This window comes from Antennarius striatus, chromosome 15 (genome assembly GCF_040054535.1).
Source record: "Antennarius striatus isolate MH-2024 chromosome 15, ASM4005453v1, whole genome shotgun sequence".
NCBI lineage: Eukaryota > Metazoa > Chordata > Actinopteri > Lophiiformes > Antennariidae > Antennarius > Antennarius striatus.
The window spans coordinates 19,134,573-19,157,564 of record NC_090790.1 but is presented as its reverse complement, the minus strand read 5'-3'; the positions used below and the strand labels follow the sequence as shown (position 1 = coordinate 19,157,564).

Here is a 22,992-nt window from a genome sequence, read left to right as displayed (position 1 = left end):
GCGCGCGCACTCACAGGGATGACGCGTCTCCTCGTGCACGCGGACGCATGAATGTGGTCTGACTTGTTTCTCACCCCCGGATTATTTAAGTATTTAGAATTCGTTGATTTTCAAATGTTTCATCGACGCTGATGGAAAAACATTTATCTAAAATTTAAAAAAAAATAAAAATAAAAACTGTAAATGTGTTTGTTTTCTTCAGTGTATTCACCAGGAAATAGCAGGACGCACCTTACATTGCATATGTCAAAGTCACGGCCCGCGGGACAGATGTGGCCCCGTGAGGAATTATTTATGGCCCGCGGGATAAATTTTAATTACTACTAGAACCGGCCCGCAAGCCGCAACCGCCCGCTGGTGTTTTCCGCGCACCAACACTACATTCCCCACAATGCAACGGTAGCGGAAGTGAATGCATCACAACAACAAGGCTTCGGTTTCATTGTTTGTCAGCAGTCAGAGCGGAGCGTGGATTTAGTTACCCCCCCATCTCAGAAATGGATGACAGGAAGGTGGACGCTGAGAGCAGGGGGTTTAAACCAGGTGGGGGTCAGAGTCACAAGACGTGATGTATGAAGGAAGTTTTGTTTTGTCTGTGTTCCATAGGTTTTTGTATTTATATTTATGTCAGTTGAATGGACTCAGGTTAAATTGCAGATAAGAGCCACGAGAAAGAACACAACTCTTGTGATTTACATGTATTTATTTATTTATTTATTTATTTATTATTTTACTTTTTGAAAGGTCATCCATGTCTGTTTGGTTCCCTCCTCTCAACGCTTCACCAGCCTTCAGTCCTGGCTCCGCCCACTCCACCTGTTCCATCCCCGGCTCCTGATTGGTGCAGAGTGTTCTCCTCAATCAGAGCGGGAGTCCTCAAATCGTCTTCAGCTGTTCAGACCTGGGGGGGGGGGGGCTGTTTCCTCACAGACAATCTGCCTCGTTTGCTCCTGGAGATGAGATGTTTGAACCAAACTTGTGACCACATTGTGAAGAGTGGGCCGAGTTAGTCACTGTGGATTGCAGGCAGGCACTGGATTGTGTTAGTGTTAGGAGTGGGGGGGTGCTCAGTACTTTTTTAGTACAACTGTAATCAGATTACTTTGTGGGTTTTGTTTTCACTTTACTTGTAATTTCCAGAGGACTCCAGCGGTCCTCTTGTGGTTCTATTCCTTTGTTTGAGCAGCATCCTTTGGCCCTTTAGTTAATCTTGAAAACCTTTACCCCGTCCAGGGATTAAAATAATCTGGTTTATTAAATATTTTTACGTTAACCCTTTAACATCGGTTTCTTCTTGTTACGACTCTTTTTAACAAGCTGGGTCGTAACAGTGATCCATCCTGGAACTGGTGGATCATGTAGAGCAGCGGTCCCCAAACTAAGGCCCGCGGGCCGGAATGGGCCCGCCTCCACATTTGGTACAAACCCCTGAACAGTAGCAGAAGAAGACCCCCCAGTATCACTTAGTTGGGTTTCTTGTTTGCTTTGTGAAGTTGATGAGAGCTGCAGACAGAACTATGAGCCTCCTGGACCCGACAGAAGGGTCGGTCAGTCCAACAGGAAGTTAACGTCCAACAGGAAGTTAATGTCCAACAGGAAGTTAACGTCCAACAGGAAGTTAATGTCCAACAGGAAGTTAATGTCCAACAGGAAGTTAACGTCCAACAGGAAGTTAACGTCCAACAGGAAGTTAACGTCCAACAGGAAGTTAATGTCCAACAGGAAGTTAACGTCCAACAGGAAGTTAACGTCCAAGGCCTTTCTCTCTGTAGATCCCAGAGAGGTTCTTATCTATTTCATCAATAGTGTCTCCATCCTGTTCATTCAGTTAACTAGTAGATGTTACTTCATGGTCATGATGGTAAAATATCAGCAGGGTTTTTTCTGTTTATCATATCACAGGTTCTTCTTCCCAAAAATGTGATTCTACCTTTTTTGCTGTTATTTCCTACAAACCTGACCTCATCCAAACGTTCTTCGCCTGGCGGCAGCATCTCACCACCCCCCTAAATTAAATTATTGTTCATGACAGCAGTAAAAGGTCAGCCGGTTCTGGCCCAGGGCTCCATAACCCTCTCTTTCTATAGTCCACACAACGCGGAGGGGACACGGCCCCCCCCGGGCCTCGTTACTGCGAGACACAGTTTTGATCCAGAACCTGCAGCGCTGGGTTGGGACTTGAATGTGACACCGGGGGCTCAAATGGTTACGGGCTAACCCACCACGCTACCGATTCCTTCACGCTCACACCTTTTCTCCGGGCGTATTTGTCTTCGTCGTTCAGGAAACATCCAGAAAAATGAAGGGAGGGGTGGGATTTGAACCCATAACCTCAGGTCTGAGTTCCTCCTCTCATCTCTCTGAGCTAAACCTTCAGCTGCTGGATCTGGTTTGGAACTTGTATTTATGGGTTCACAGGTGGAGGAACTGACCAAAATGTTTGTGTAACCAGGTTTAGAACCAATTCCCACTACAATGACCCCCCAGGTGTGTCCTCACACCCTCCTTCACACCTATCCTCATTTTAACTTGAACTATGCGCATGTTTTTGGAGCCACCAGACACGTGGAGAACATGCAAACTCCTCACAGAGAGGCCCTCAGTGGGGTTTGAACCCCAGACCTCCTGGCTGTGAGGCCACAGCGTTACCGCTGCGCCGCCGTGCTGCTCTGGTGAGAGGACGAGGACGACTACCAGAACAGTTCACGCTTCACACAAAACCTTCTTTTTACTACCTGCTACTACCTACATAACCAAGGTTAAAGTAAAAAAAAAAAAGTCTATACTTTTTTGACAATTTCAAATTAATGACTAAAGTTTCTGGTCAGAAATAGCACAATTTCTTACGTCACTGTTGACTCTAGAGTTAGCAAACCGTTATATTTCATGCTCTCATGGTCACAATAATATCTGGCCGCTGTAGAATGTGTGTCTGCATGTGCTGTCCCTACAGTGACATCGTGGTCGACCTACTATGACACGTGTCAAACTCAAGGCCCAGGGGTTTGTGGTGGTTCCAATGAGCTCCTCCCATCAATCAGCCAGGAATTGGTAAAAGCTGTTACCTCGCTTCCTTTCTGATTTCTGCACATGCTGAGGAGGTTATCTTCTTTTTTTTATGTCAATGTTCTTTGTATGTTTTCTTAAATGTCTTTGTCACACGTCAGGTTTTGTTCAGTGGCTTCCCTCCCACTCACACAGGTGGATTCCTGGAAAGGGTTATTCCAGAGGAGGTAAAAAGCCAATTTCTTTTGTGAATAAATTCATTTATCTTAACCTGCTTTCTTTGATTATAGACAGATTGCCACTGCTGTTTTGTTTTCATAGTTTTATTGTTCCATTTTGTTTGGTGGGTTATTGTGCCCCTTTGTAGTCCTTGTACAGTATTTTCTGCACTATAATGCACACTTAAAAGCCTTTAATTTTCTCAAAACGGAGTGCCTTATAATCCAGTGTACTTTATATATGAAAAAGGTACGCCTTATAGTCCAATGCACCTTATAGTGTGAAAAATACTGTGTTTATTCCAGGCTTGTATTTACTTCCCTCAAAGACAATATAGTGGACTGGGGCAGCAGTCCTACACTTTTAACATGTTTTTAACTGTCATTTCCTTTGCATGAGTGATGCGGGGCCGGTGACGGTCTGCTGGTATTCGTGTTGATTTTATTCTTTCAATAAAGTTTAGTCTTGGAAAGATCTGTTTCTGACCGTTATTGGACCGTCACATGTCTTACTTTTCAATATCTGCTCAGACAAGTCTCTCAATTTATTCATTTAATGTTCCCAGACTGTTCTGAATCCTCAGGTTTGCAGCAGCTACACACGTCTAATCTCATTCAAAACCAGCATTTACTGTTTTTTTGCAATTTAAAACAAAAATACATCCAAAAATTAGTTGTAGTTTAAACTGTTGTGAAATTAGTCTTTACACCAGAGAAATCTGGTCTTCAGGATGCCTTGCTTCAGTCTTTGCTGCTCATGCTTATGAATTCCACAGATGACAACAGTGACTAGTAGTGTTTTTATTCATGGTTGTAAAAGAAGAACCACAATAAAAGGCGGGGCTATTAACGCTGTGGATGACATTTACACTGGAAGCAGGTCAGAATAAAAACCAGTAGAGCAGTGAGTAAAAATCAACATATGGCTCGAATGAAAGCAGGACTAGAAGGTTCCAGTATTGTTAGATACACCGAAGTCAAATAAAGGGTTACATTCATATAAAGGGTAGTACACGCTAACAACTCTCCACATGCAGATGTTACATATATCTATATGTATAAATGTAGACAGACGCCTGGCCAATGAGCATTCACACAATGTGTCCCGTTAGTTTGGCCTTAGCTCACCTTCACTCAGGTGTGTGGGTGTAAAACCTTTCTCTCACACACACACACACACGCAGTGGGAAAACATGTTAAACGTGTGGAGGAAGCAACCTGAAGGTAATCACACACGAGCGCGTGCACACACACACACGGATCCCTTAGACAGAGGTTTACAAGAGGACGTCAGAGGGCGGAGCCTGACTTCAACAAAACTGACTTAACAAAATCAAAAAACAGACACGAGACTTCAACCCTTTCATGGGTTGAAGCTAAAAAGGCTAACATTATTAGCATAAATGAAAACAAAACTTTTTAAAAAACATTCCTTCAAAGCAAACATGTCATTAACCCTTTGAGAATCCTGACAAACACAACATCTGCAAACACTTTGTGGGATTTTTCTGATAAAACCAAGATCAACAGTTCCTGTTTCAAAACGTTTGCTGCAAATTAATTGGAAATCAAACCGAATTGCAACTAATTTTAATTTTAAAGGCGCTGAAAAAAAGCTCAAAAAATAGGGGGAAAAAAGCCAATTAATAAGCTAGATGTGATTGTTTGTGGAAGATCATCATCATCATAAATGTGCATCGTGGAAACGTTCCGTGGACTTTATGACTGCGTTTCCACCCGTGACCCCCCCCCCCATCCCAAGTACATTCTAGTGGTTACAACAGTTCAGCAACACTCGTTCTTTACATGAGGACCCTAAAAATGTTGATCGGGCGTGACGCGGGTCACACGCTCACAACTACAAAAACCTTCATCAGTCATTTTTACATGTGTACAAAAACGGCACACGCTAACGAGGACAAGCGGGTTAAATAAGCCAGCGACAAACGATCTTAAACCAACAGGAAGTGTGACGGTCTGTAACGGCGGCGGCTTCGCTCGAAAAAAGCGGTGACGACAGACTGGGAAGAAAGAGGCGGAGTCTAGGACTCCGCCTTTTTCTTGTTTTTCTTCAGGAAGGAGGGAGTACGGAACTTCTTTTTCTTTTTGGAGGGGGATTTGCTGGGAGACTCCTCCCCCTCCTGCTCTCCGGCGTCGGCGGGTTCGTCCGCCTCGGCTGCGTCCGTGGCGGCGGCGGCGTCTGTGGGGGCGGAGTCTTCAGCGGGTAGCGCTGGAGCATCTGAGGGGTCGTCGGGCGTTAGATCTGGAAGGGTTTGTCTCAGGGTGGCTGCGTCGCTCTCGTCCTTATCGGTTGGTTCTGGCTGAGTCTCTGGTGGAGGGAGGGAGGAGAGGGTAATCGATCACAGACAAAACGGATGGATCAGCTCACAACCAATCACACGACGGGTGAACTGTCAAACTTCTATCGGATCTCCCCCTCTCATCTACCCTAACCTCTTGTTCCTCTCTAACCCACTCCTGGTTTTAGCTTTACCTTCATTTAAACAGGTAAATCTTAACCAGAGTCGTTCCTGGGATCATTTTCAGCCTGTGCACAAATAAAAAAGACAAACGAAAAATCAGAAGAACCACACAGGACGTGAAACCAGTTCCACTTATTGATGATTTTGTATTTTAATGGTATTAATTGGTTTAAATCAAACCACTCACATTTTTTAAACTCAACTCTCTGCTAACATTCCAGCGTGTTCTCGTCTGCGCTAACCTAAGCTACAACCATTAGCACACCCTGCTAATGTAGTTAGCTGCAACAGCGACATCTTGGCGTTAGAAGCTCACACAGGTGAGTCGGATGCAGGCTAATTACAGCTGTGTTCACATGCTACAGGCTAGCAGGATTAGCCTTTTGTCAGGGCACAGACAACACAGCAGTCATCCTTCACATCTCAGGCGCTAACATCATCAAGAGATCAAGCCAAGCACTGGAGCTCCGCCCACATTCAAGCTAAAGCTTCACGCTCAGATCACGCGCCGGTCTACCTGGTAAACACCTCGTCTGGAAGACAAACCACATTCAGGAGGTTACCCGACGTCTCAACAACAACACGTCACAGCGTTGACAGGATGTGCTCACGAGCGAGAGGGTTGGTTAGTCGGAGAACAACCGGCAGGAAGCAGAGAGGTTATCAACATGAAGGTCTGCAGGGGTGGGGGGCGCTGGGGTGGGGGGGTTTACTCAAAGAACATCTTCCCCTTCTGCTCCGAGCAGATCGTTTGGGTATTAATTACAGGACCAGGCCTGAGAGGAACACTCATTTCAGATGTTTGTATCTAGTGCACATGTGTTAAACTCAAGGCCCGGGGGCCAAACGTGGCCCACCAGAGCGTAAAGGGTCAGTGTCTAAAAATAAATAATATTAACAATAACACATAAATTAAAATAAAACGGTCAGAGTGTCTAAAAATAAATAATAAATAAATAATAAAAAAATGACAATAATAATAAAAACTAAATAATAATTAATACATAACTCAGCAGTAAATAAAATAATTATAAAATGAATGAATAAAAAGGTCAGAGTGTCTAAATACAAATAGGTCAAAAGCGTGCTTTGACCAAAAGCTACTTGATGGAGTTCTGTGGGTTTAACAACCTGACAAAAGGATTTATATTAGAACAGAGAAACAAACTAAAATGCTTTTTTCTGTTTAACTGTAATGTTTGTAACTTGAATAAGTAATAAAAAAAAAATAAAAAAATAAATAAATAAATAAATTCAGTTATTTAACATTAAGGAGTAGTTACATTGATTTTACATTACATGGAGTTACATTTATTAGTTACATCTGGCCCTTTGAGGACAGCTGTTATGCTGATGTGGCTGATGCTGACACCCCTGATTTAAAGAGTTGGAGGAAGAAGATCTGAAGCACCCCCCCCCACCACCCTACACCCACACCCAATGGGCTCAGACCCACAACGGGGGGTTAGTTCAGACCACAGGACAGCCGAGTCAAGCCATGCCGAGAGGAGGACGACCAAACACATGGAATGGAGGGTGAGGCGTGGTGGTGGTGGTGGGGGTGTTGGGGGTGAGGAGGTGGAGCAGGACATACTTACTATGGCAACAGGTACTCTTTTGTATTTCCATCTCCTGATTGTAATCGCAGCCACAAAAGAAGAAAAAAAGCACAAGTAGAAACAAATGTCTATGCAGATCAAACCACAGGCACAGAGTTAAATTAAAGAAATTAAAACGTGAAATAGAGAGAAAAAAAACACCAGAGGAGATTAAAAAAAGAATGGATGGTCCATTCTTAGTAACCCCAAAAAAGATGGAGGATGGAGGTGACGGGTCGAGTTTGTACGAACCGCACAGACAGACGTGTTTTAGATTATTAGATTACACCTGCCATCAAAGCTACTCCTCTTCCTCACTCAGACTGGAGTAAAGCCAGTCCGGTTCTAAACTTCTTTAGGACTGGGTCTAGAGGGGTGTAATCCAATAGTAATAAAGACCAAGAGGTCAAACAGAGGTCAGCGCGGGGTCGTCAGGACACGCCTTCGGACCGCCACGCCTCTTGGCCTGTTATTACGACAGACAGCACAGCACCAACAGTCGGACTGTTAAAGACCACCACAAAAACAGACAGGCAGGTGGGCGGGGCTAGGTGGGGCGGGGCTCTGCAGCCCCCTCCCACCCCTCCCGTGGAGGCCAGAAAAAGTCGAGAGAGACGTGACCCCGTGTGAACCTACCTTCCTCTGCTCGAACTGGGGTGCTGGGGGGTGTGGCGGTGGGTTTCTGGCCTTTAGGCTCCTCCTCCTCCGGCTCTGGTAGCCCGCCCACATCTGGAGGGAAACAGGAACAGGAAGAACCAACGCATGAGGAAAGCAGCGAACACAGCAGCGGTTTCAAATCACAATGTCAACAACAACAACAACAAAATGATGCTACCAAAAAAGGGGAGGTCAAAACAACAAAAAAACAAAAACAAAATGGGAGGAGCCAACAGCAAAAGCTTCTAAACGATTCCCCAAATCAACTTGATACCCCCCCAATGACCCTGAAACACTATCAGCTGATTGGAACCAATCAGAGGAAGAGGAGGGAAGTGGAAACCAACAGGGACCAATCCAGGACAGGTGAGCAGGAAGAGGAGGAGGGGCCAGTCCACACAGAAACTCTGATTGGTTGACAGCTTCCTCTAGCGTTAGCACCGCACGCCATCGCAGAAGCAAAACCGGGAGGGGGCGGGGTTTGAAATCAGAAAATGAGATTTCGCCCCCCTCAGATTCTCTCTGCTCGGCCAATCAAAATGCACATAGGGCGTGGCCTCCCAGAGCTCGGATGCCTTTGGAGGAGACATCAGAGACGGGACGGGGGGGGAAGGCTTCAGTTTGGATTGCAGGTTCGGGGGGTTGCAAGATCAAACAACGGCAGCAGACCCCCCCCCCCCCAAGGAAGGAAAGGACACAGCAGGCAGAGATCCCAAACCACCCATTTCAGTGGTATTTAGCTGAGCATGGGGGGCGGGGGGGAAGTTACAGGACAGGACTCCGCCTCATCTGGGGTACCTGGGGCCTGATCGTCTGCAGCCGGGGGGTCCTTGCTGAGGGCCCTCAGCACAGCGCAGTGGAACTCTTTATGGGGGGAGTCTAAAGCCGAGCAATCCTCGTCTCCCCCCGAAAAAACCTCGTCAGTTATGGCCTCGGCGGAAACTGCCGGTTCCGTCCTGCTGGAACCCAGAGTGGGAGTTGATGCAGCAGGGGGCGGGGCTTCGTCACAGCCGGGGGGGGCGGTTGAAGAGCGAAGAGGTCTGGAGGCGGGGGCTTCATCCCTCAGCGCAGGACAGGGGGGGCTGGATACGGATCCCGTCCCGGTAGTGTCTGGTGTGTGTGTGTGTGTGTGTGTGTGTGTGTGTGTGTGTGTGTGTGTGTGTGTGTGTGTGGAGACAGAAACACAGTTTGACCCGTCTGAGGTCCTTGAAGTTTTTGCAACATTCCAAGATTCTGTTTTGTTTTTTACCTCCACAAGAATATTTTAAACTTTTGAAGCTACGAACGGATGAATAAATGAATGAATGAAAGAAAGATCAAAAACTTTTTTTGTGTCACGGATCGGTTTAACTTTAGAAAACATTTTCACAGACCGTCCTTTCAGGTCTGGCGATAAATACTACAAAATTAAACGATATCATCAGCGTAAAAATTTTTTTTAATCGAAATATCATAATAAAGTTGAATCCAGTTTGTATCAACTTTATTAGCAGTGTCCTCGTGACGTCACACCAACGTTTGTTTCTTGTTGGTTCTGCTAGCCTGGGCGTTTCAGTTTAGCGGTAATGTATTCTGTGTTAGCGGCCGGAGCGGCCCCTTTAAGACGGTAGTCATGTGACCGAGGCAAGCATCTCCACAAGCGTCAAGAGTGACTCGTAGACAGATGTGGAGGAGAGAATCCACTCATTTAAAACTAAACATGGTTCTGAATCACATCAGACAGAAAACAGAAATAATGGAAGTTCTGCAGTTAGAAACTCCGACAGAAACCGTCACAGAGACGGACGTGAATGTCGGACGCTCGTTCTTTTCCACGCTCAGTTTCTCCGGCCGTTACCTTCGACCCCTCTCTGTTTCAGCTCCACCTCCTTGCGGTACTCCTCCAGCTCCTGGTCGGTGAGTTTGGTGAAGGGGTTGGGACCCTGCATGCTGACGATGACCCTGGGCTGGTACTCCTTCTCTATGATGGCCTTGGATGCGGTCACTAGCTCCCCCTGCAGGACACACACAAGAAGGCAAGAGGGGACGAGCATCACAAAGCTGGGTCAACCAATTACAACGACTGATTTATATGTTGAATAATAATCATTATTACGTCTTAAACTTGGCTAGAACCTTTACTTGTTGCTTTCAGCCCATTCCAAAATGATGAGAAGTGACGGATTACAGTCGAGGGAACAGTCTTGACTGTAATCAGCTTCACTTTATTCTTTATTTCACTTTGGATAATAAACCTAACAACCACTTCTGCTTAGCGACTATCTCTGTTGCCCACAACAGTAACATCTGGAGCAGATTCTGCTTCTTTGAGGTTTCACCTGGAGGTTCACAACAAGCCTTTAGAGAGAATGAAGAGGTGAAACGGACCGATAGGTCACATGACTTTACAAACATGACAACAGAATGGCCCCCAGCACTGACTCGTCTACATAGGACCAGATACACAACAGGAATGACTAGAGAATGAGGTGGAGGACAAGACTGGAGCACAAATACCTTTCTAATTGATCTAGCAGGACTATAGGACCCCTCGGACACATCGAGGCCATCAATAGTGTCTGTACAGTCAGACAGAGGGGCGTCCTGCAATAGTAAATCCAGTGAGGGGGGGGCGTGACCCGGCTCAACACACCAGCACAGTCCAATCAGAAAGATCACCGGCACTCAAAGGTGGAAAGGTCAGTTTGACGCTGCATTTTTCTGCTGTTTGAAAAATGCAGCTGCATCATTTAACGAAACATTGGAACCATTATTTATGATTAAAAGCAGATTAGTTTGGTTTAGATTCATTACTTTCCACCTCTGCATGCACGCACACGCACACGCACACACACACACACATGCATGCAAAAACAAATGAATCTGGGGGGAGTTGGGCTGCAGGAAGCTTCATGCAGCGTTGTTTGAGTCCGGTTCACTCGGTCCAGTTCTGACTGGGATTAAATTTAACTCTTACTCTGCTGAGTTCCTGGTGGTGTTAAAATGTCAAGAGGGAATCTGTAAACCAGAAAATCATCGCCATGCAAACTAGACTCTAAAGTTCATCCAATCAGTTTTCTACCTGGAGTTCTTTGGAGTGAAGAGGGCATGCACAGAAATGAAACATAGGGGTATTACATCAGCGGTCCCCAACCTTTTTCTCCATGGACCGGTTTAACGTCAGACAGTATTTTCAAGGACAGTCCTTTAAGGTGTGGTGGATAAATAAAATAAAACAATACTACCAGCTAAAAAGACGTTTTTTTCTAACTCTAATAATAAAGTTGAATCCAGTTTGTATCAACTTTATTAGCAGCGTCCTCGTAACGTCACACCAACGTGTGTTTCTTGCTGTTTCTGCTAGCCTGGGAGTTTCAGTTTAGCGGTAATGTATTCTGTGTTAGCGACCGGAGCAGCCCCTTTAAGAAGGTAGTCATGTGACCGAGGCAAGCATCTCCACAAGCGTGAAGAGCGACTCAGACAGATGTGGAGGAGAGAATACACTCATTTAAAACTAAACATCTTTCAGAACCAGATCAGAAAGAAAACAGAAATAATGTAAGTTTTGAAATCTTTCTGTGTGACCCGGTACCGACTGACCCACAGACCGGTACCGGTCCACGGCCCATGGGTTGGGGACCACTGCTTTAGACCACAGCCGGATGCACTCTGCCAGAGCAGCGATGGATAGAAGCATCAGCTGTGAGGCGCTAAATTAAAGCAAACACATGACTGAATGGAGACGACTTGCGCTGGCTCGATGACCCCGCCCAAACGCACTCACCTGCCAGACCGTCGACCTCTGTGGTCAAAGAATAACGTGACAGAACAGAGTCACCCACGGCTCAGGGACACACGTGGTGAAGTCACTCCTTTAGAACATTCATTCATTCAGACAATCAATGGGTTTGATCGGAACCGATCTGAACTACTTTACGTAACGCTCACAGCTGGCAGCGTTTCAGGGAAGAGTCCAGACCTGGACTGAATACATTTGATGCCGTTTTTCATGCTTTTAAACAGATTTAAGGTCCAAACTAACGGTCGGTATCAGAGAACGTTCATCTCCAGGTCGGGACGGCGCTGGCGACAGTGAGGGTTCGGTGTTCGGCTCACTGACCTGGGTGAAGGAGCGCTCCACCACGGTGCTGGCACACAGCAGCTGGGACTGGGGTCCCGCCGTCTTGATGTCCTGCAGGTTCTGCTCCCGGATCTGCGGAACGACAACAAGGCGAGTCGTAAAATCCGGATGAACAAGCGGCGGCGCGGCGGATTTTACAGAAGCGTTTAAGGCGGGAGGAGGGCGGCACCTTGTTCCTCATTTCCAGGACGTCTTTTGGATTGGTGTTCATGGGGATGAACTGATTGGCTACTGCAGCCTGGCGGACTCCGTCCTCCTTTGTCCACTGGAAACATCAAGTGAAATATTTAAAACAACAAAAGCAACTAACGCCACACAGACCCAAGCAGAAAAAAAAAAATCTACTGTGCAGGCTTCACAAAACGGGAATCATGCTGAACTGAAAGGGCAGCTGGATGGCTGTAAAAGGTCTTGAATGTAAAACGTGAACCAATGATGACTTCTACTCGAAACAGACTGGTGGACGTCATTACATGCATCATCTGACAGTAGACAATAGCTAAGAAGAAGAATCTGTAAAGACAACTTTCAATTTTTAGCGCTCGTGCATCTAATTTTGTTCGTTGTTCACGTTAATGTTTCTTTAATTGTTCATTCTTAATTTGTATGTATATGAAATTTAAAAAAAAAAAAATTTCTTGATGTTCGATCCTCAAATATACATTTACAGATAAATAATTATACACAAGTAAAATCTGCATGTCGAATGGTTGTAAAAAACATAATAATAATAATAATAATAATAAAAATAATAATTTAGGGGCCTTTTTTACAAGGCTGCATCTGGTTAAACTGATTTTAATCATTTTAAAGGTTTACATGTTGTTTGACTAACGAAATGGATTCCCCCCGTATCTCCAGGTTCTACTGAAACACCGAGACCCGATCATATCGTTCCCCGGTGGAACTCCGGAATATCGATCGATTACCACTTTTATTTTTGTGGATGTGCCCATCCCTGATTAATATGTGCATCAATTGATCTTGTGATTGATAGACAGACATAAAGCTGATTCGCTAATTTTAGCACGTAAGATGGAAATCATGTCATCATCATTGATGTACTGTCAGTCCCAAAGAAACAGAAGAAGCCGGACATCAACTAAAAACATCACAGGAGGCGAGAAATGGTGACGAAGGGTGGGGGTGGGGGGTGGGGTGGATTGGGTGGGCGGGGACAGGTGAGGGATGGGTGGCCAATGAGATGCTGATTCTGGCTTACGAAGCGAGTGGCAGTGAGGGGTGAGCTGGCGTCACCAGTCATTTCCAGGCTGATACACAACAACAAGGATGACAGAGATAAGAGTCACACACACACACACACACACACAAACACACACACACACACACTGGATGGACACAACGCTAGGCGCTAATGTTAGCGCGTACGAATCCCTCCGTCCTCTGCGGGTGGAAACATTCGCCGTCCGGTCTACTTCCTGTGTTTTGCGTGAACCTGGTAATGCTCAGCGGAGCCAAAAGGAGGAAGAGGAGGAGGCCTGGATCCTTTTTCCAGCCAGCGGCGGAAACACAAATCACATCAGCAGCGCTCATGCACAGTATTTAGTCACCGCTAAGTGGCTTCATGTCATTCGCAGCAAAGCTTAAGCTCATGGGTTTCATTCCCGCCTTTTTTACGCTCAGCCTGATCAGCTACCAGCAGGAGGCTGGATGAGAACAGCTTCTGAATGAGGTCATGAGATGGACATGTGAACACGATATACTCACTGAGAAAGAGCCTCAAACACAACACTTCCTACTTTCCCAACAGGAGATATTTCATTTAAAAAAAAAAGTCAAGTCAAATTTCACGGTTGTTGGTTTTTTTCTTTAGCAAATCTGAACATGCAGGAAAAGCATTTTTTTTAAAAACGCTGAAACAGGAAGCTAGAGGATAAAAATAAAAACCGGGGACATCTAAAAGGTGCAGACACAGGAATCAGGATGTCAGGAAAAAAAAATCATTCCTGGGGAAGAATCATTTTTCTGATGAATAACGTGAATAAATCTGCCGTCGTCATCACTTCCCACACATGCCACCTCCTTTTCTATATTATTAATATGCTTTGTGAGGAGCTGACAAAAGAACGCACACATTTATCCTCTTCATTGACTCACATGAAGCCAGGAATGGGCAAACAGTGGCCCGCGGGCCACATACGGCCCGTTTGGCTTTGTAATCCGGCCTGGCAATCTTGTTTAACTTTAATTATGACATAAACGCAGTTGTAAAATATTTTTTGCAATAATTCTTGCATATTTAAACTTCGCTGCCTGATATCGGCCAAAAACTTTTATATCCTGGTTTTTACATGTCAAATAAATGCTCCAGCTGGCCTTCCTGTGTGGCCCACTGGTCAAAAAGTTTGCCCACCCCTGCGCTAAGCTGACTTTTATAATGCAAAGACGACTTGGGGAGGGCTTGGCGGCGGCGTCACCGCGTCATTGCCACGTTCACCTGTCCGTCGGCAGAGTTGTGCCACACCCCTGCTGCTCACTCCTCTGGGAAAAACGTTAAAAACCAACCAACAATGCATTTCACAACCACGCATGCGAGTGGGGCATGCAGGTGTGGGCAGCCGGCCCCGGCATCCTGACGCATCGGGAGCCCAGAAGGGACGGCAGTTAGCGCTGAAGAGGTAACCGTGTTAGGAAAGTTACCCTAACTCGTGAATGGAGTCGTTTGCCCGGGGCGGTCTCCAGACCGTCAGGATGCCGACCGCCTGCCCGTCACACAACAAGTAGCAGTAAATCTATACTATGAACAGTAAGGTAGGCACAGACCAAGCAGTTGGTTATACAGCTTGGCACGCAGACACCAGACGAGAGAGACTGCAGCAAGGGTTTGACTTGATCGTGTGTTATGTTCGTCCACACCTTAGGCTTGGACTTGGGGCTGCTGCCGTCGGGCCCGTCCTCGTAGGGCTCGTCGGGGCGACCGCCAGCGTTGACCCAGCGGGTCTTGTCTCGCTGGCCGCGCTGGAAGCTGTGTTTCAGAGGGGAGCGGGCGCCGGAGTCGCTGTCCTCGCCGTACGAGTAACCACCGTGGGCAGAGGAAGCGATCTCCACATCACTGTACTTTTTACCTTTGTCTCGTAAGGCGGGGCAGCGGTAAGGGTAGCCCGTCCGGTAGCCCTGCGCGACAGGGGGGGGAAACGGCCGTTAGCATGTGGTTCAAATAGCAGCAGATGTGCGACAGATGCTTTTACCCCGGCGCTTCTTGTAGCTCTCACCAAATTGTCGAGCATCCTCATGAGAGCCTCAAACTCCTGCTCCCCTGTTTGCCATTTGGGATGCGTGGAGGCGCCATCACTAGGCGGCGCAGGGACCCGTGGGCGGGCCTTATATTTCTCAGGGTCAAGCATCACCAGATTATCTGGGCCTCCAGCGCTGGCCAGCGTTCGCACCTGGAATAATTTGGAGTGGGGGGGTGGGGGGTGAAAAGATCCAGAATGAAGAGGAACGTAAACGACAACAGGACGTCTGACGTGAATAGAGCGCAGAGCTCGCTGCTGATCCCACGGAGACGTCCTACCTGGATCTCACAGGCGGTCACCAGGTTGTGGATGTAATAGAAAGCTTCCTCTACCGTTTCTCCAACGGACACCAGGCCGTGGTTCCTCAGGATGAGCACCTGGGATGACAACAAACACCTTCAGATCACGTCAAATAAAGGAGGACATGACGACTCGTCCTCAGGACGCTACCTTGCTGCTGGGCCCCAGGTTCTTCTGAACGATGGGACCTTCTTTCATGTCCAGCAGGATGCCTTGGTAGTCGTGGTACCTCACCTCGCCCAGAGACAGCGCCTCAGGAGAGATGGGCAGCAGCCCACATTTCATGGCCGACACCTGCAACTCATCAAACACGACAACGCGGCGCATGATGAGAGATCATGGTATGTTTGTATGTGTGTGTGTGTGTGTGTGTGTGTGTGTGTGTGTGTGTTGTCTGTGCTGTCGCTCACCGCAGCGCCGGCGTGTGTGTGAATGTGAACGATACACTGGACGTCGGGCCGCGCGGCGTAGATGGCAGAATGGAGCGTGAAGCCGGCCTGGTTGATCCCGAGGTTGGTGCTGCCCCGGTCCACGATCTCCCCCTGGAGGTTGATCTTCACCTGGGGAGGGAGGCAGGAGTCAGTCGTGTTTCTACGGCTCGTTTCAGCCGATCAAAAGAAAAACAGGAAGTTCTACGAGGAATACACTCACCAGACTGGAGGCGGTGACTTCACTGTACAGGAGCCCCATGGGGACAATTAGGAAGCGATCCTGCTCCGAGTTCACCCTAACCTGAAAGAAAAAAGACATTCCCATTTGATCTCGTAAAAGGAGAATACAGGTAAACATCGGCATATGATGTTCTCGATTAGACGTCGATTTTCAAATATAGAAACAACACAGAAAAATAAAAAGTTCATGTCATTTTTCTCCACTTTACGTCTTTACACAAATACTGGAATCATAAAAATCACATTATATCATGTTACTGTACAATAAATCTGAATAAAACATAATATCATGTTATTAGCCCGTAGCAACCCCCGTGACCCACAATGAGGAAGAAGGAGCTGAAGACGAGAATGAGACGTTTTTTTCTGTATGATATTAAAAAATAAAATTTAATTGTTTGTCAACTTAAAATAGATTCTTATTAACCAAATATTATTAAAAAACATTAATTAATAAAGTTCAGTACAGAACTGAACGTTTATCTACAGTTTAACCTGGAGACGAGTTCATTTAACTGACGTTGCGTCTCCCTGAACTAGGTTTACCTGCACACAGGTGTGTTTCTGTAGATCTATCGCTATTGGCTGCTGGCTGTTCCGTTAACCGGGTTAGTGAGTGTCTTTAAAACGCGTCGTCTTACCGTCAGGTGGTTGTAGATCAGCTGCGACCATCCGAACAAGTCGGCCACGCGGTAAAAGGCGGCCAGCTTGCAGCGGAGCAGCTTCTCTCCTTTATCGTAGGAGATAGAGTCCGATCCGCGCAGGTCGTTCACGGGGGTCACCATTCCCAAACCTGAGACGGAGACAGATTCTTTTACAGACCCAACCCTCTCGCTGGGACTTCCGCTGCACCTCCCACTTGAAAGTAACCCGTTCCCCCTCTCTGCTTACTCATATTGAGCGCCGCCATGCCTCCCTGCGGCGCCGCCGGGTACATGGATGGCATGCTGGTGGTCATGAAGTCGGCGATCTGCTGCAGGGCCAACAGGCTGGTGGGGGTCTTCCCCTTCTTCAGCTGGTCCTGGATCATGGTCTCCAGCTCGTCGCAGAAGGCCTGGCGCACAGCCGAAGGTTAGCCCACGTTTCAGAAGGGTAACAACCTGCTAGCCTTTTAGCGAGACCAGTTTGAAGCTAATTCGCATAAATTCTCATGTTTTTACTGTGATATCTGTTTTATGGTTTTAGCCGGTGGGGGGGGGTAGCTAACAAACAGACCAATGAGGTCGTGAAGAGGTCAACAGCGGACATCTTAACAAATAAACGCTGATGTCAGGGGTTCTCAGGCAGACAACGGCTCTTTGACGGCTCTGCTCTCTGGCATCCAGCGGCTGACAGACCCTCTGTTGACGAACATCATGTGACGAAGACAAAGTGGACTGTGTGTGTGTGTGTGTGTGTGTGTGTGTGTGTGTGTGTGTGTGTGTGTGTGTGTGTGTGTGTGTGTATGCTGGCACTCCACTGACCGGGCTCTGGAGGATCATGGAGACCCTCTTCCTCTGCTCCATCATGTTGAAGTCCTGCCGCAGGTCGGGGGCCATGTTCCTCTCCCTCTGGTACTCCGGGCTGCTCTCGTCCACCCGGTCGAAGTAGCGCTCCTTGTGGGGGGCCGTGGTGGGAGGGGGGGCCGTCACCACCCCAGCACCTGACTCGCCGTTCATCATGGGCTGGCCTGCTCCTGTTGAGAGGGGGGGGGGGCGTTCATCCATTAATAATGAAGTGGGATAAAATAAGTTGCTGACAAAGCGACATGGAATACACTCTGCCCTACTTCCTGTCTGGGTCATGTGACCTCTCCCCCCAGCGCAGAGAGCCTCTCATTGATTTCCACGCTGTGTTTCCTGGAACTCGACGACACCCAACTGTCAGGGCCAGGGTCGGGTGACAGGAAGTAGAACAACAACGGGACGCGAGGCTTATCGTTCAGAGGAGTTATCAGAAGGAGGACGTTTATATCCAGGTTCTGGAGTTATTCCTGGAGACAAAGATTTATTTCATGTCCAGGAATAACTCTAGAAAAGTTTATTTATGATTATCAAAAAATTAAGAGACAACTCTGGCAGAAACAGCTGATTGGTTCATGTAAGGATAAGAACTCCACAGGTCAGTCACCGCAGAATCCAAACAAAGACTGTGTGTGTGTGTGTGTGTGTTGCAGCCCATTAGTTCCCATCAATATGAATGTTCAGCCAGAACGACCATGACAACTGCAGACAAGGCCCAAGAATCCAGCGCCACGCCGAGCTGAACAGCCTCCGTTTGTTCACTGGTGCTGGTCGGCGCTGGGATTTACCACGACAACAAACGTCTCACCAGCTCGACCAACTAAATAGTTTGATGAACATGAAATAGTCCAGGAACACAGGAAATAACAGTTTAAAGCTTCAACTACAGTTGCTACAACAATTAGGGACCATAAAAGATCCATTGCACTAAAAATAGAAATGTACAGTGCGCCTTCGTTCTTAGCAGTTTATGTGTTCCAGCAACCACACATGATTAACGAATTCCGCGATAGAGCGACAAACTCTTTATCTTATTATTTAGGGTAATTTAAACATTAACGAACCCTCCCCATACAGATATTAAACCACCACCAAAACTTTGGGATGAGGTAAAGTCACAAGCCTTGATGCATGAGGGCATACTGAATGTGACACAAAATACTTTTATACACTAGCACCTTCAGTGCTACCCCTACGGGGTTTATTAAAGAATTTATCTATTTATATCAGAAAACTTTTTTTTTTTTTTAAATATATATATAGAAAACCTCTGATTTAATAGATACGCCCACTTTAACTGAATAACTTTCAGCAGGACTTACAGTGGAACTTCACTAGCCATCACAGCTGAACGGTCATCTACCTTTAAAACCAGGTTTCCATGGAAACAACATCAGGAATATCTTAAACTAGGTTGTGAAATCTAAAGATTTATGCTCGATACCTAGGCTCAGCTTGAACGCATCAACACAACAGCAGGAGTTGTGCAACAGGATCCTTTCAGACAGAGCCCAGCAGACTAGTTAACACCTTAATGACAGGTTGGATTAAACGTCACTGTTTATTACAGCTGCAGGAAAATAGCGGTGTGGTATTTCTGTGCTCCTCATCGGTTTAATGACCTTCATGTCAAAGGAAACCCAATAACGCTGCGCTGAACCCAGCTGGTTTGAGTCATCTCATTTCCTTCCTGCTGCTGTTGCCTGGTTACGAGTGTTGACACCGTTACTCCAGCTGTGTGACAACAACCGTGTGTTGTGCAACTAAAGTCCGCTCATTCCTGCAGCAACAACGGCTCCTCGCGCCCCCACATCAGACCCCCATCCTCTGATACGTAGGAGCGGCCACGCTCCTCTCGTGTTGAGTGTGGTCGCCATGGAAACAAACCACATTGCCATGGAAACGTGGGACAGCCTTTCCAGATCGGTGTTATGTAAGAGCAGCATGAGGCGGCGTCACAAGGCAAACTCCTGCTTCAGGTGGAATCATCTCCCATCTGAGCCGTCATGTGAAGGCATGAGGAACGTAATGATGATGATGATGATGATGATGATGCTACCAGAAAAAAATGTGTCTCCTTGTAGAGTTTCTACCACCACACCCAAGAAATACTTCAGCTTTAAAGTCATGTTCCTCATCGTAAACAGGAACTGGGGTGTTCACCGAGCTGCAGCTCCGACAGGCTTTATTTGTGATGCCTGCTCATATTTGTCTGTTCTGTTTGAATAAAAGCTTTAAATTAGGGCCGTCACTTTAATGCGTTAATTAGATTAATTAATTAAGCTGCAAATGAATGCGCTATAAAAATTAACGCAATTAATCGCGAGTGGCAAGTCAATGCGCAAGCCCACTCGGACCTTTGGGCGGAAAGTTTATGTATAAAAAGAACAAAGACGGGACTATCAACAAAAACGCAGTGATTCTGCGCTGCCAATCTGCGCTGTAATAAGGAGTGAATGAATAATGGATCCGATGTAAAGCGTCTTTGAAAAGTGTCCAGAAAAGTGTTATATAAATCCAATCCATTATTATTATTATTATTATTATTATTATTATTATTTGTACCTTTTGTAAAAGAAAATTTTCATATCACCGAAGCAGCTCCAACCTAATGTATCGCTTAAATGTAAAACATGTCTAGCACACAGAGTTATCTGTTGTCAGTTCCTGTAACGTTAGCTTACTATTAGCTTGCCACTGATGTTGCCTTATTTAGAGACATGTTATACCATTCATTGTGAATTGCTGTATTGAGTCAGCTTTAGTATTTCATTTTGATTGAGCCTTATTTTATTTCTGAATTTTATTTTACTTGACTGTATTTGTATCGCATTTTTGAGAAATGCACCTGGCCTAATTGGTTTGCTGATGTGCTTGGCCTTTTTTCTTTTGAATTTCATTCATAAAGCACCCATAACCAATAAAAATGTGGATTTTAAACCTTCTCTTCTTGGTGTTTTCTATTGATAAGTCATGCACTACAATTTTGTGATGTCCTAGAACTCAAATTCTTTATTTGGGGGACTTTATCAGGTATGAGATTAAAATATGATTAATTAGATTAATTAATTACCAATCCTGTAATTAGATTAACTTTTTAAATCGCGTGACAGCACTAGTTTAAATGAATTTTATTTATACACGAGGCTCTCAGCTCCCCCCATGGTGGCGAGTTATTGGTCAATTTATAGCTCTGCATATTCTGGGATGGAGATAGATATCCATTTGAATCATAAAGTTCCGTTGAATTATGAATCGGAGCTTGCATTAAGAACAGTTTTGCAGCACCAGGTGTTTCAAGGACTGGAAATGAAATAGAACGGCTATTTTCATTATTGACAGACTCTTCAATCACTCATTTAATCAACAACACACCCAAAGTTCCCCTCACAATTAAAAACAGGCCTGTGTTAGTTAAAAAAAGTATTTTCTGATATGTCTAACAATCCAAAACAATAGACATTGAGAACTTTACATGAATAAAGGCAGGAAAAGTCATCTGCTTCATAGCCAGAAACACAGTGATGCTAATGTCACTGCTGATTGTGCAAATGAGTAAAAAAAAAAAGCACAAACGACCAATCAAAATCACTTACAGCAGGTTTAAAGAATGCTAAATCTCTCCAATGACCCAAACTTTTTTAAATGAATCATCGGGTCAATTCGTAACAGAACACAGCTGGAGTTTCTCCGGGGATACAACTGAGACGTCTCCTCAGGCAAAGCTAACGCTAACATACAGCAACAGGAAGAAAGCAGGAAAGGAAAGGTTTCATCTGTCGCTCACAGCCAACGCCGGAGCAGCCGCTGTTCTGTTAGCGTGTGGAGTATATCTGGAGGGTTCCTGTCCGAAGCAACATCAGTTAGCATCGGTCTTTGGTGACGTCCGGATTGAACGACAGCTCTTTCAAGCAAAGTGATCACACATGGAAAGAAAGGAGGGAAAGTGAAGCAGGAGAAGGGACGTGAAATGAGGAACACATTTTCAGCTGCACTGCAGTGGAGGGTGTGGGCGTGGGGAGTGGGAGTAAAACAAACACTGTACAGTGAGTGTGTATGCATGGCAAAATGAAGCCAGACAGAAAGCTGCGATCCCTCCATTGGGAATTAAACTCCCACAAACAGAATGACCAAATCCTGGGAATCCACAGCCCGACAATTCATCCTCCTAGTGTGACGACGAATAATAATACTAATAATAACAATAACAATTAAGAGTGACCCGATCTGTCACTTATTGGTGACTCGCTTCTGCAGGAGTCGCCAACATTAGACTCATATTTTTGGTCATGCCATCCAAACAAAAATGGACGCCTGCAGTAAATCCATTCAGGACCGTTTGTTGTGACAGCTGTTCACCATTGCTGACATTCGTCACTAGGAATAAGTCTCCAGATGACTCCAGCGCCCCGCTCCTGAATCACCATCACCCCACAGGATGACGTCACGTGGCTGCACCGGTCCATCAGGAGGAGGATTACTGCTGAGGCATTTGATTGAACTAATTTTCTTTCGATCTTTTTTTTAAAAAACAATTTTTTAATTGCTTGTGTTGATTTTCTTATAGTTTATAATATTGTTATTACTATAAATAAAGACGTTGTAAAAGAACTGAATGAATCCAGTGCAAACAGCAGCAACTTGTGAGTGTGAAATGCAAAATAACACAGGCCTGCTAAAGTAGCAGCATGCTAGCGGTACCGTACACACACACACACACACACACACACCACACACACACACCGGACACCGTGTGCTGTCCGGTGTGCGGAGGAAAACATTTGAACGGAGAAAAAGACATTTAAATAGCAGACATACTAAAAAGCAGAAGCCCGTTATTCCAGCATGAATTCGTGGAGCAGCGCCAGAACCACCTTAGCTAACCAGCTGCACGGACACCAAGCTAGCGGGGCGACACTGTTAACACTCGGTCACCGCCCACACGGGAAATAAATAAAAAAGATGGGAGTTAAATCAATGCTTACCCTCTCTTTAATGAAGTGATGAAATAAAAATAGAGCCCGTGGGGAAAAAAAAAACACGACAAAAGCGCCTCTTCTCTGTGGCCGCGGAGGTTCCAGAGGCTTTATCTCTCGACTCGTCCTCCCCTCGTCGCTCCACCCAGATTGGCCATCATCCCAGTTGGGTGCGGTAAAGTTATTAATTTGCCGCTCGCTGAA

The 22,992-nt window shown here is 45.9% G+C and overlaps 1 protein-coding gene and 1 long non-coding RNA gene across 13 annotated transcripts; one reads left to right on the top strand and one right to left on the bottom strand.

Moving 5' to 3' along the window:
- Positions 1-431: 431 nt before the first annotated feature.
- Positions 432-4,663, top strand: LOC137608763 (uncharacterized). Its single transcript, XR_011038234.1, has 2 exons — positions 432-543; positions 745-4,663. It is a non-coding gene; the product is annotated as an uncharacterized lncRNA (long non-coding RNA).
- add1 (adducin 1 (alpha)) lies at positions 4,011-22,948 on the bottom strand. Of its 12 annotated transcripts, none has more exons than XR_011038230.1 (19): positions 22,798-22,948; positions 17,774-17,985; positions 17,202-17,364; positions 16,952-17,103; positions 16,291-16,371; positions 16,050-16,199; positions 15,790-15,933; positions 15,618-15,716; positions 15,316-15,489; positions 14,960-15,217; positions 12,252-12,347; positions 12,062-12,154; positions 9,800-9,956; positions 8,761-9,072; positions 7,942-8,034; positions 7,306-7,339; positions 5,895-6,240; positions 5,719-5,772; positions 5,416-5,553 (listed from the first exon to the last, which is right to left on the bottom strand). XR_011038230.1 is itself a non-coding variant. In XM_068335323.1 (17 exons), coding segments are annotated over exons 2-17 (2,205 nt in total). In that variant the 5' UTR covers positions 17,972-17,985; positions 22,798-22,948; the 3' UTR covers positions 5,413-5,552. The 12 variants fall into 12 exon arrangements, 7 of the variants coding, with proteins under 7 accessions (XP_068191423.1, XP_068191427.1, XP_068191424.1 ...); XR_011038231.1 differs by having other exon boundaries at positions 6,225-6,240; XR_011038229.1 differs by lacking the exon at positions 5,895-6,240.
- Between the last annotated feature and the right edge of the window lie 44 nt (positions 22,949-22,992).

Excerpts from the sequence above, each read along its gene's own strand:
- add1 (XM_068335322.1), bottom strand. The coding sequence starts at position 17,971 with ATGATGAACGGCGAGTCAGGTGCTGGGGTGGTGACGGCCCCCCCTCCC. Across the intron at positions 16,372-16,951 it reads TGATCTACAACCACCTGACG|GTTAGGGTGAACTCGGAGCA; the intron begins GTAAGACGACGC and ends TTTTTCTTTCAG. Across the intron at positions 9,073-9,799 it reads GAAACAGAGAGGGGTCGAAG|ACACTACCGGGACGGGATCC; the intron begins GTAACGGCCGGA and ends CACACACACCAG.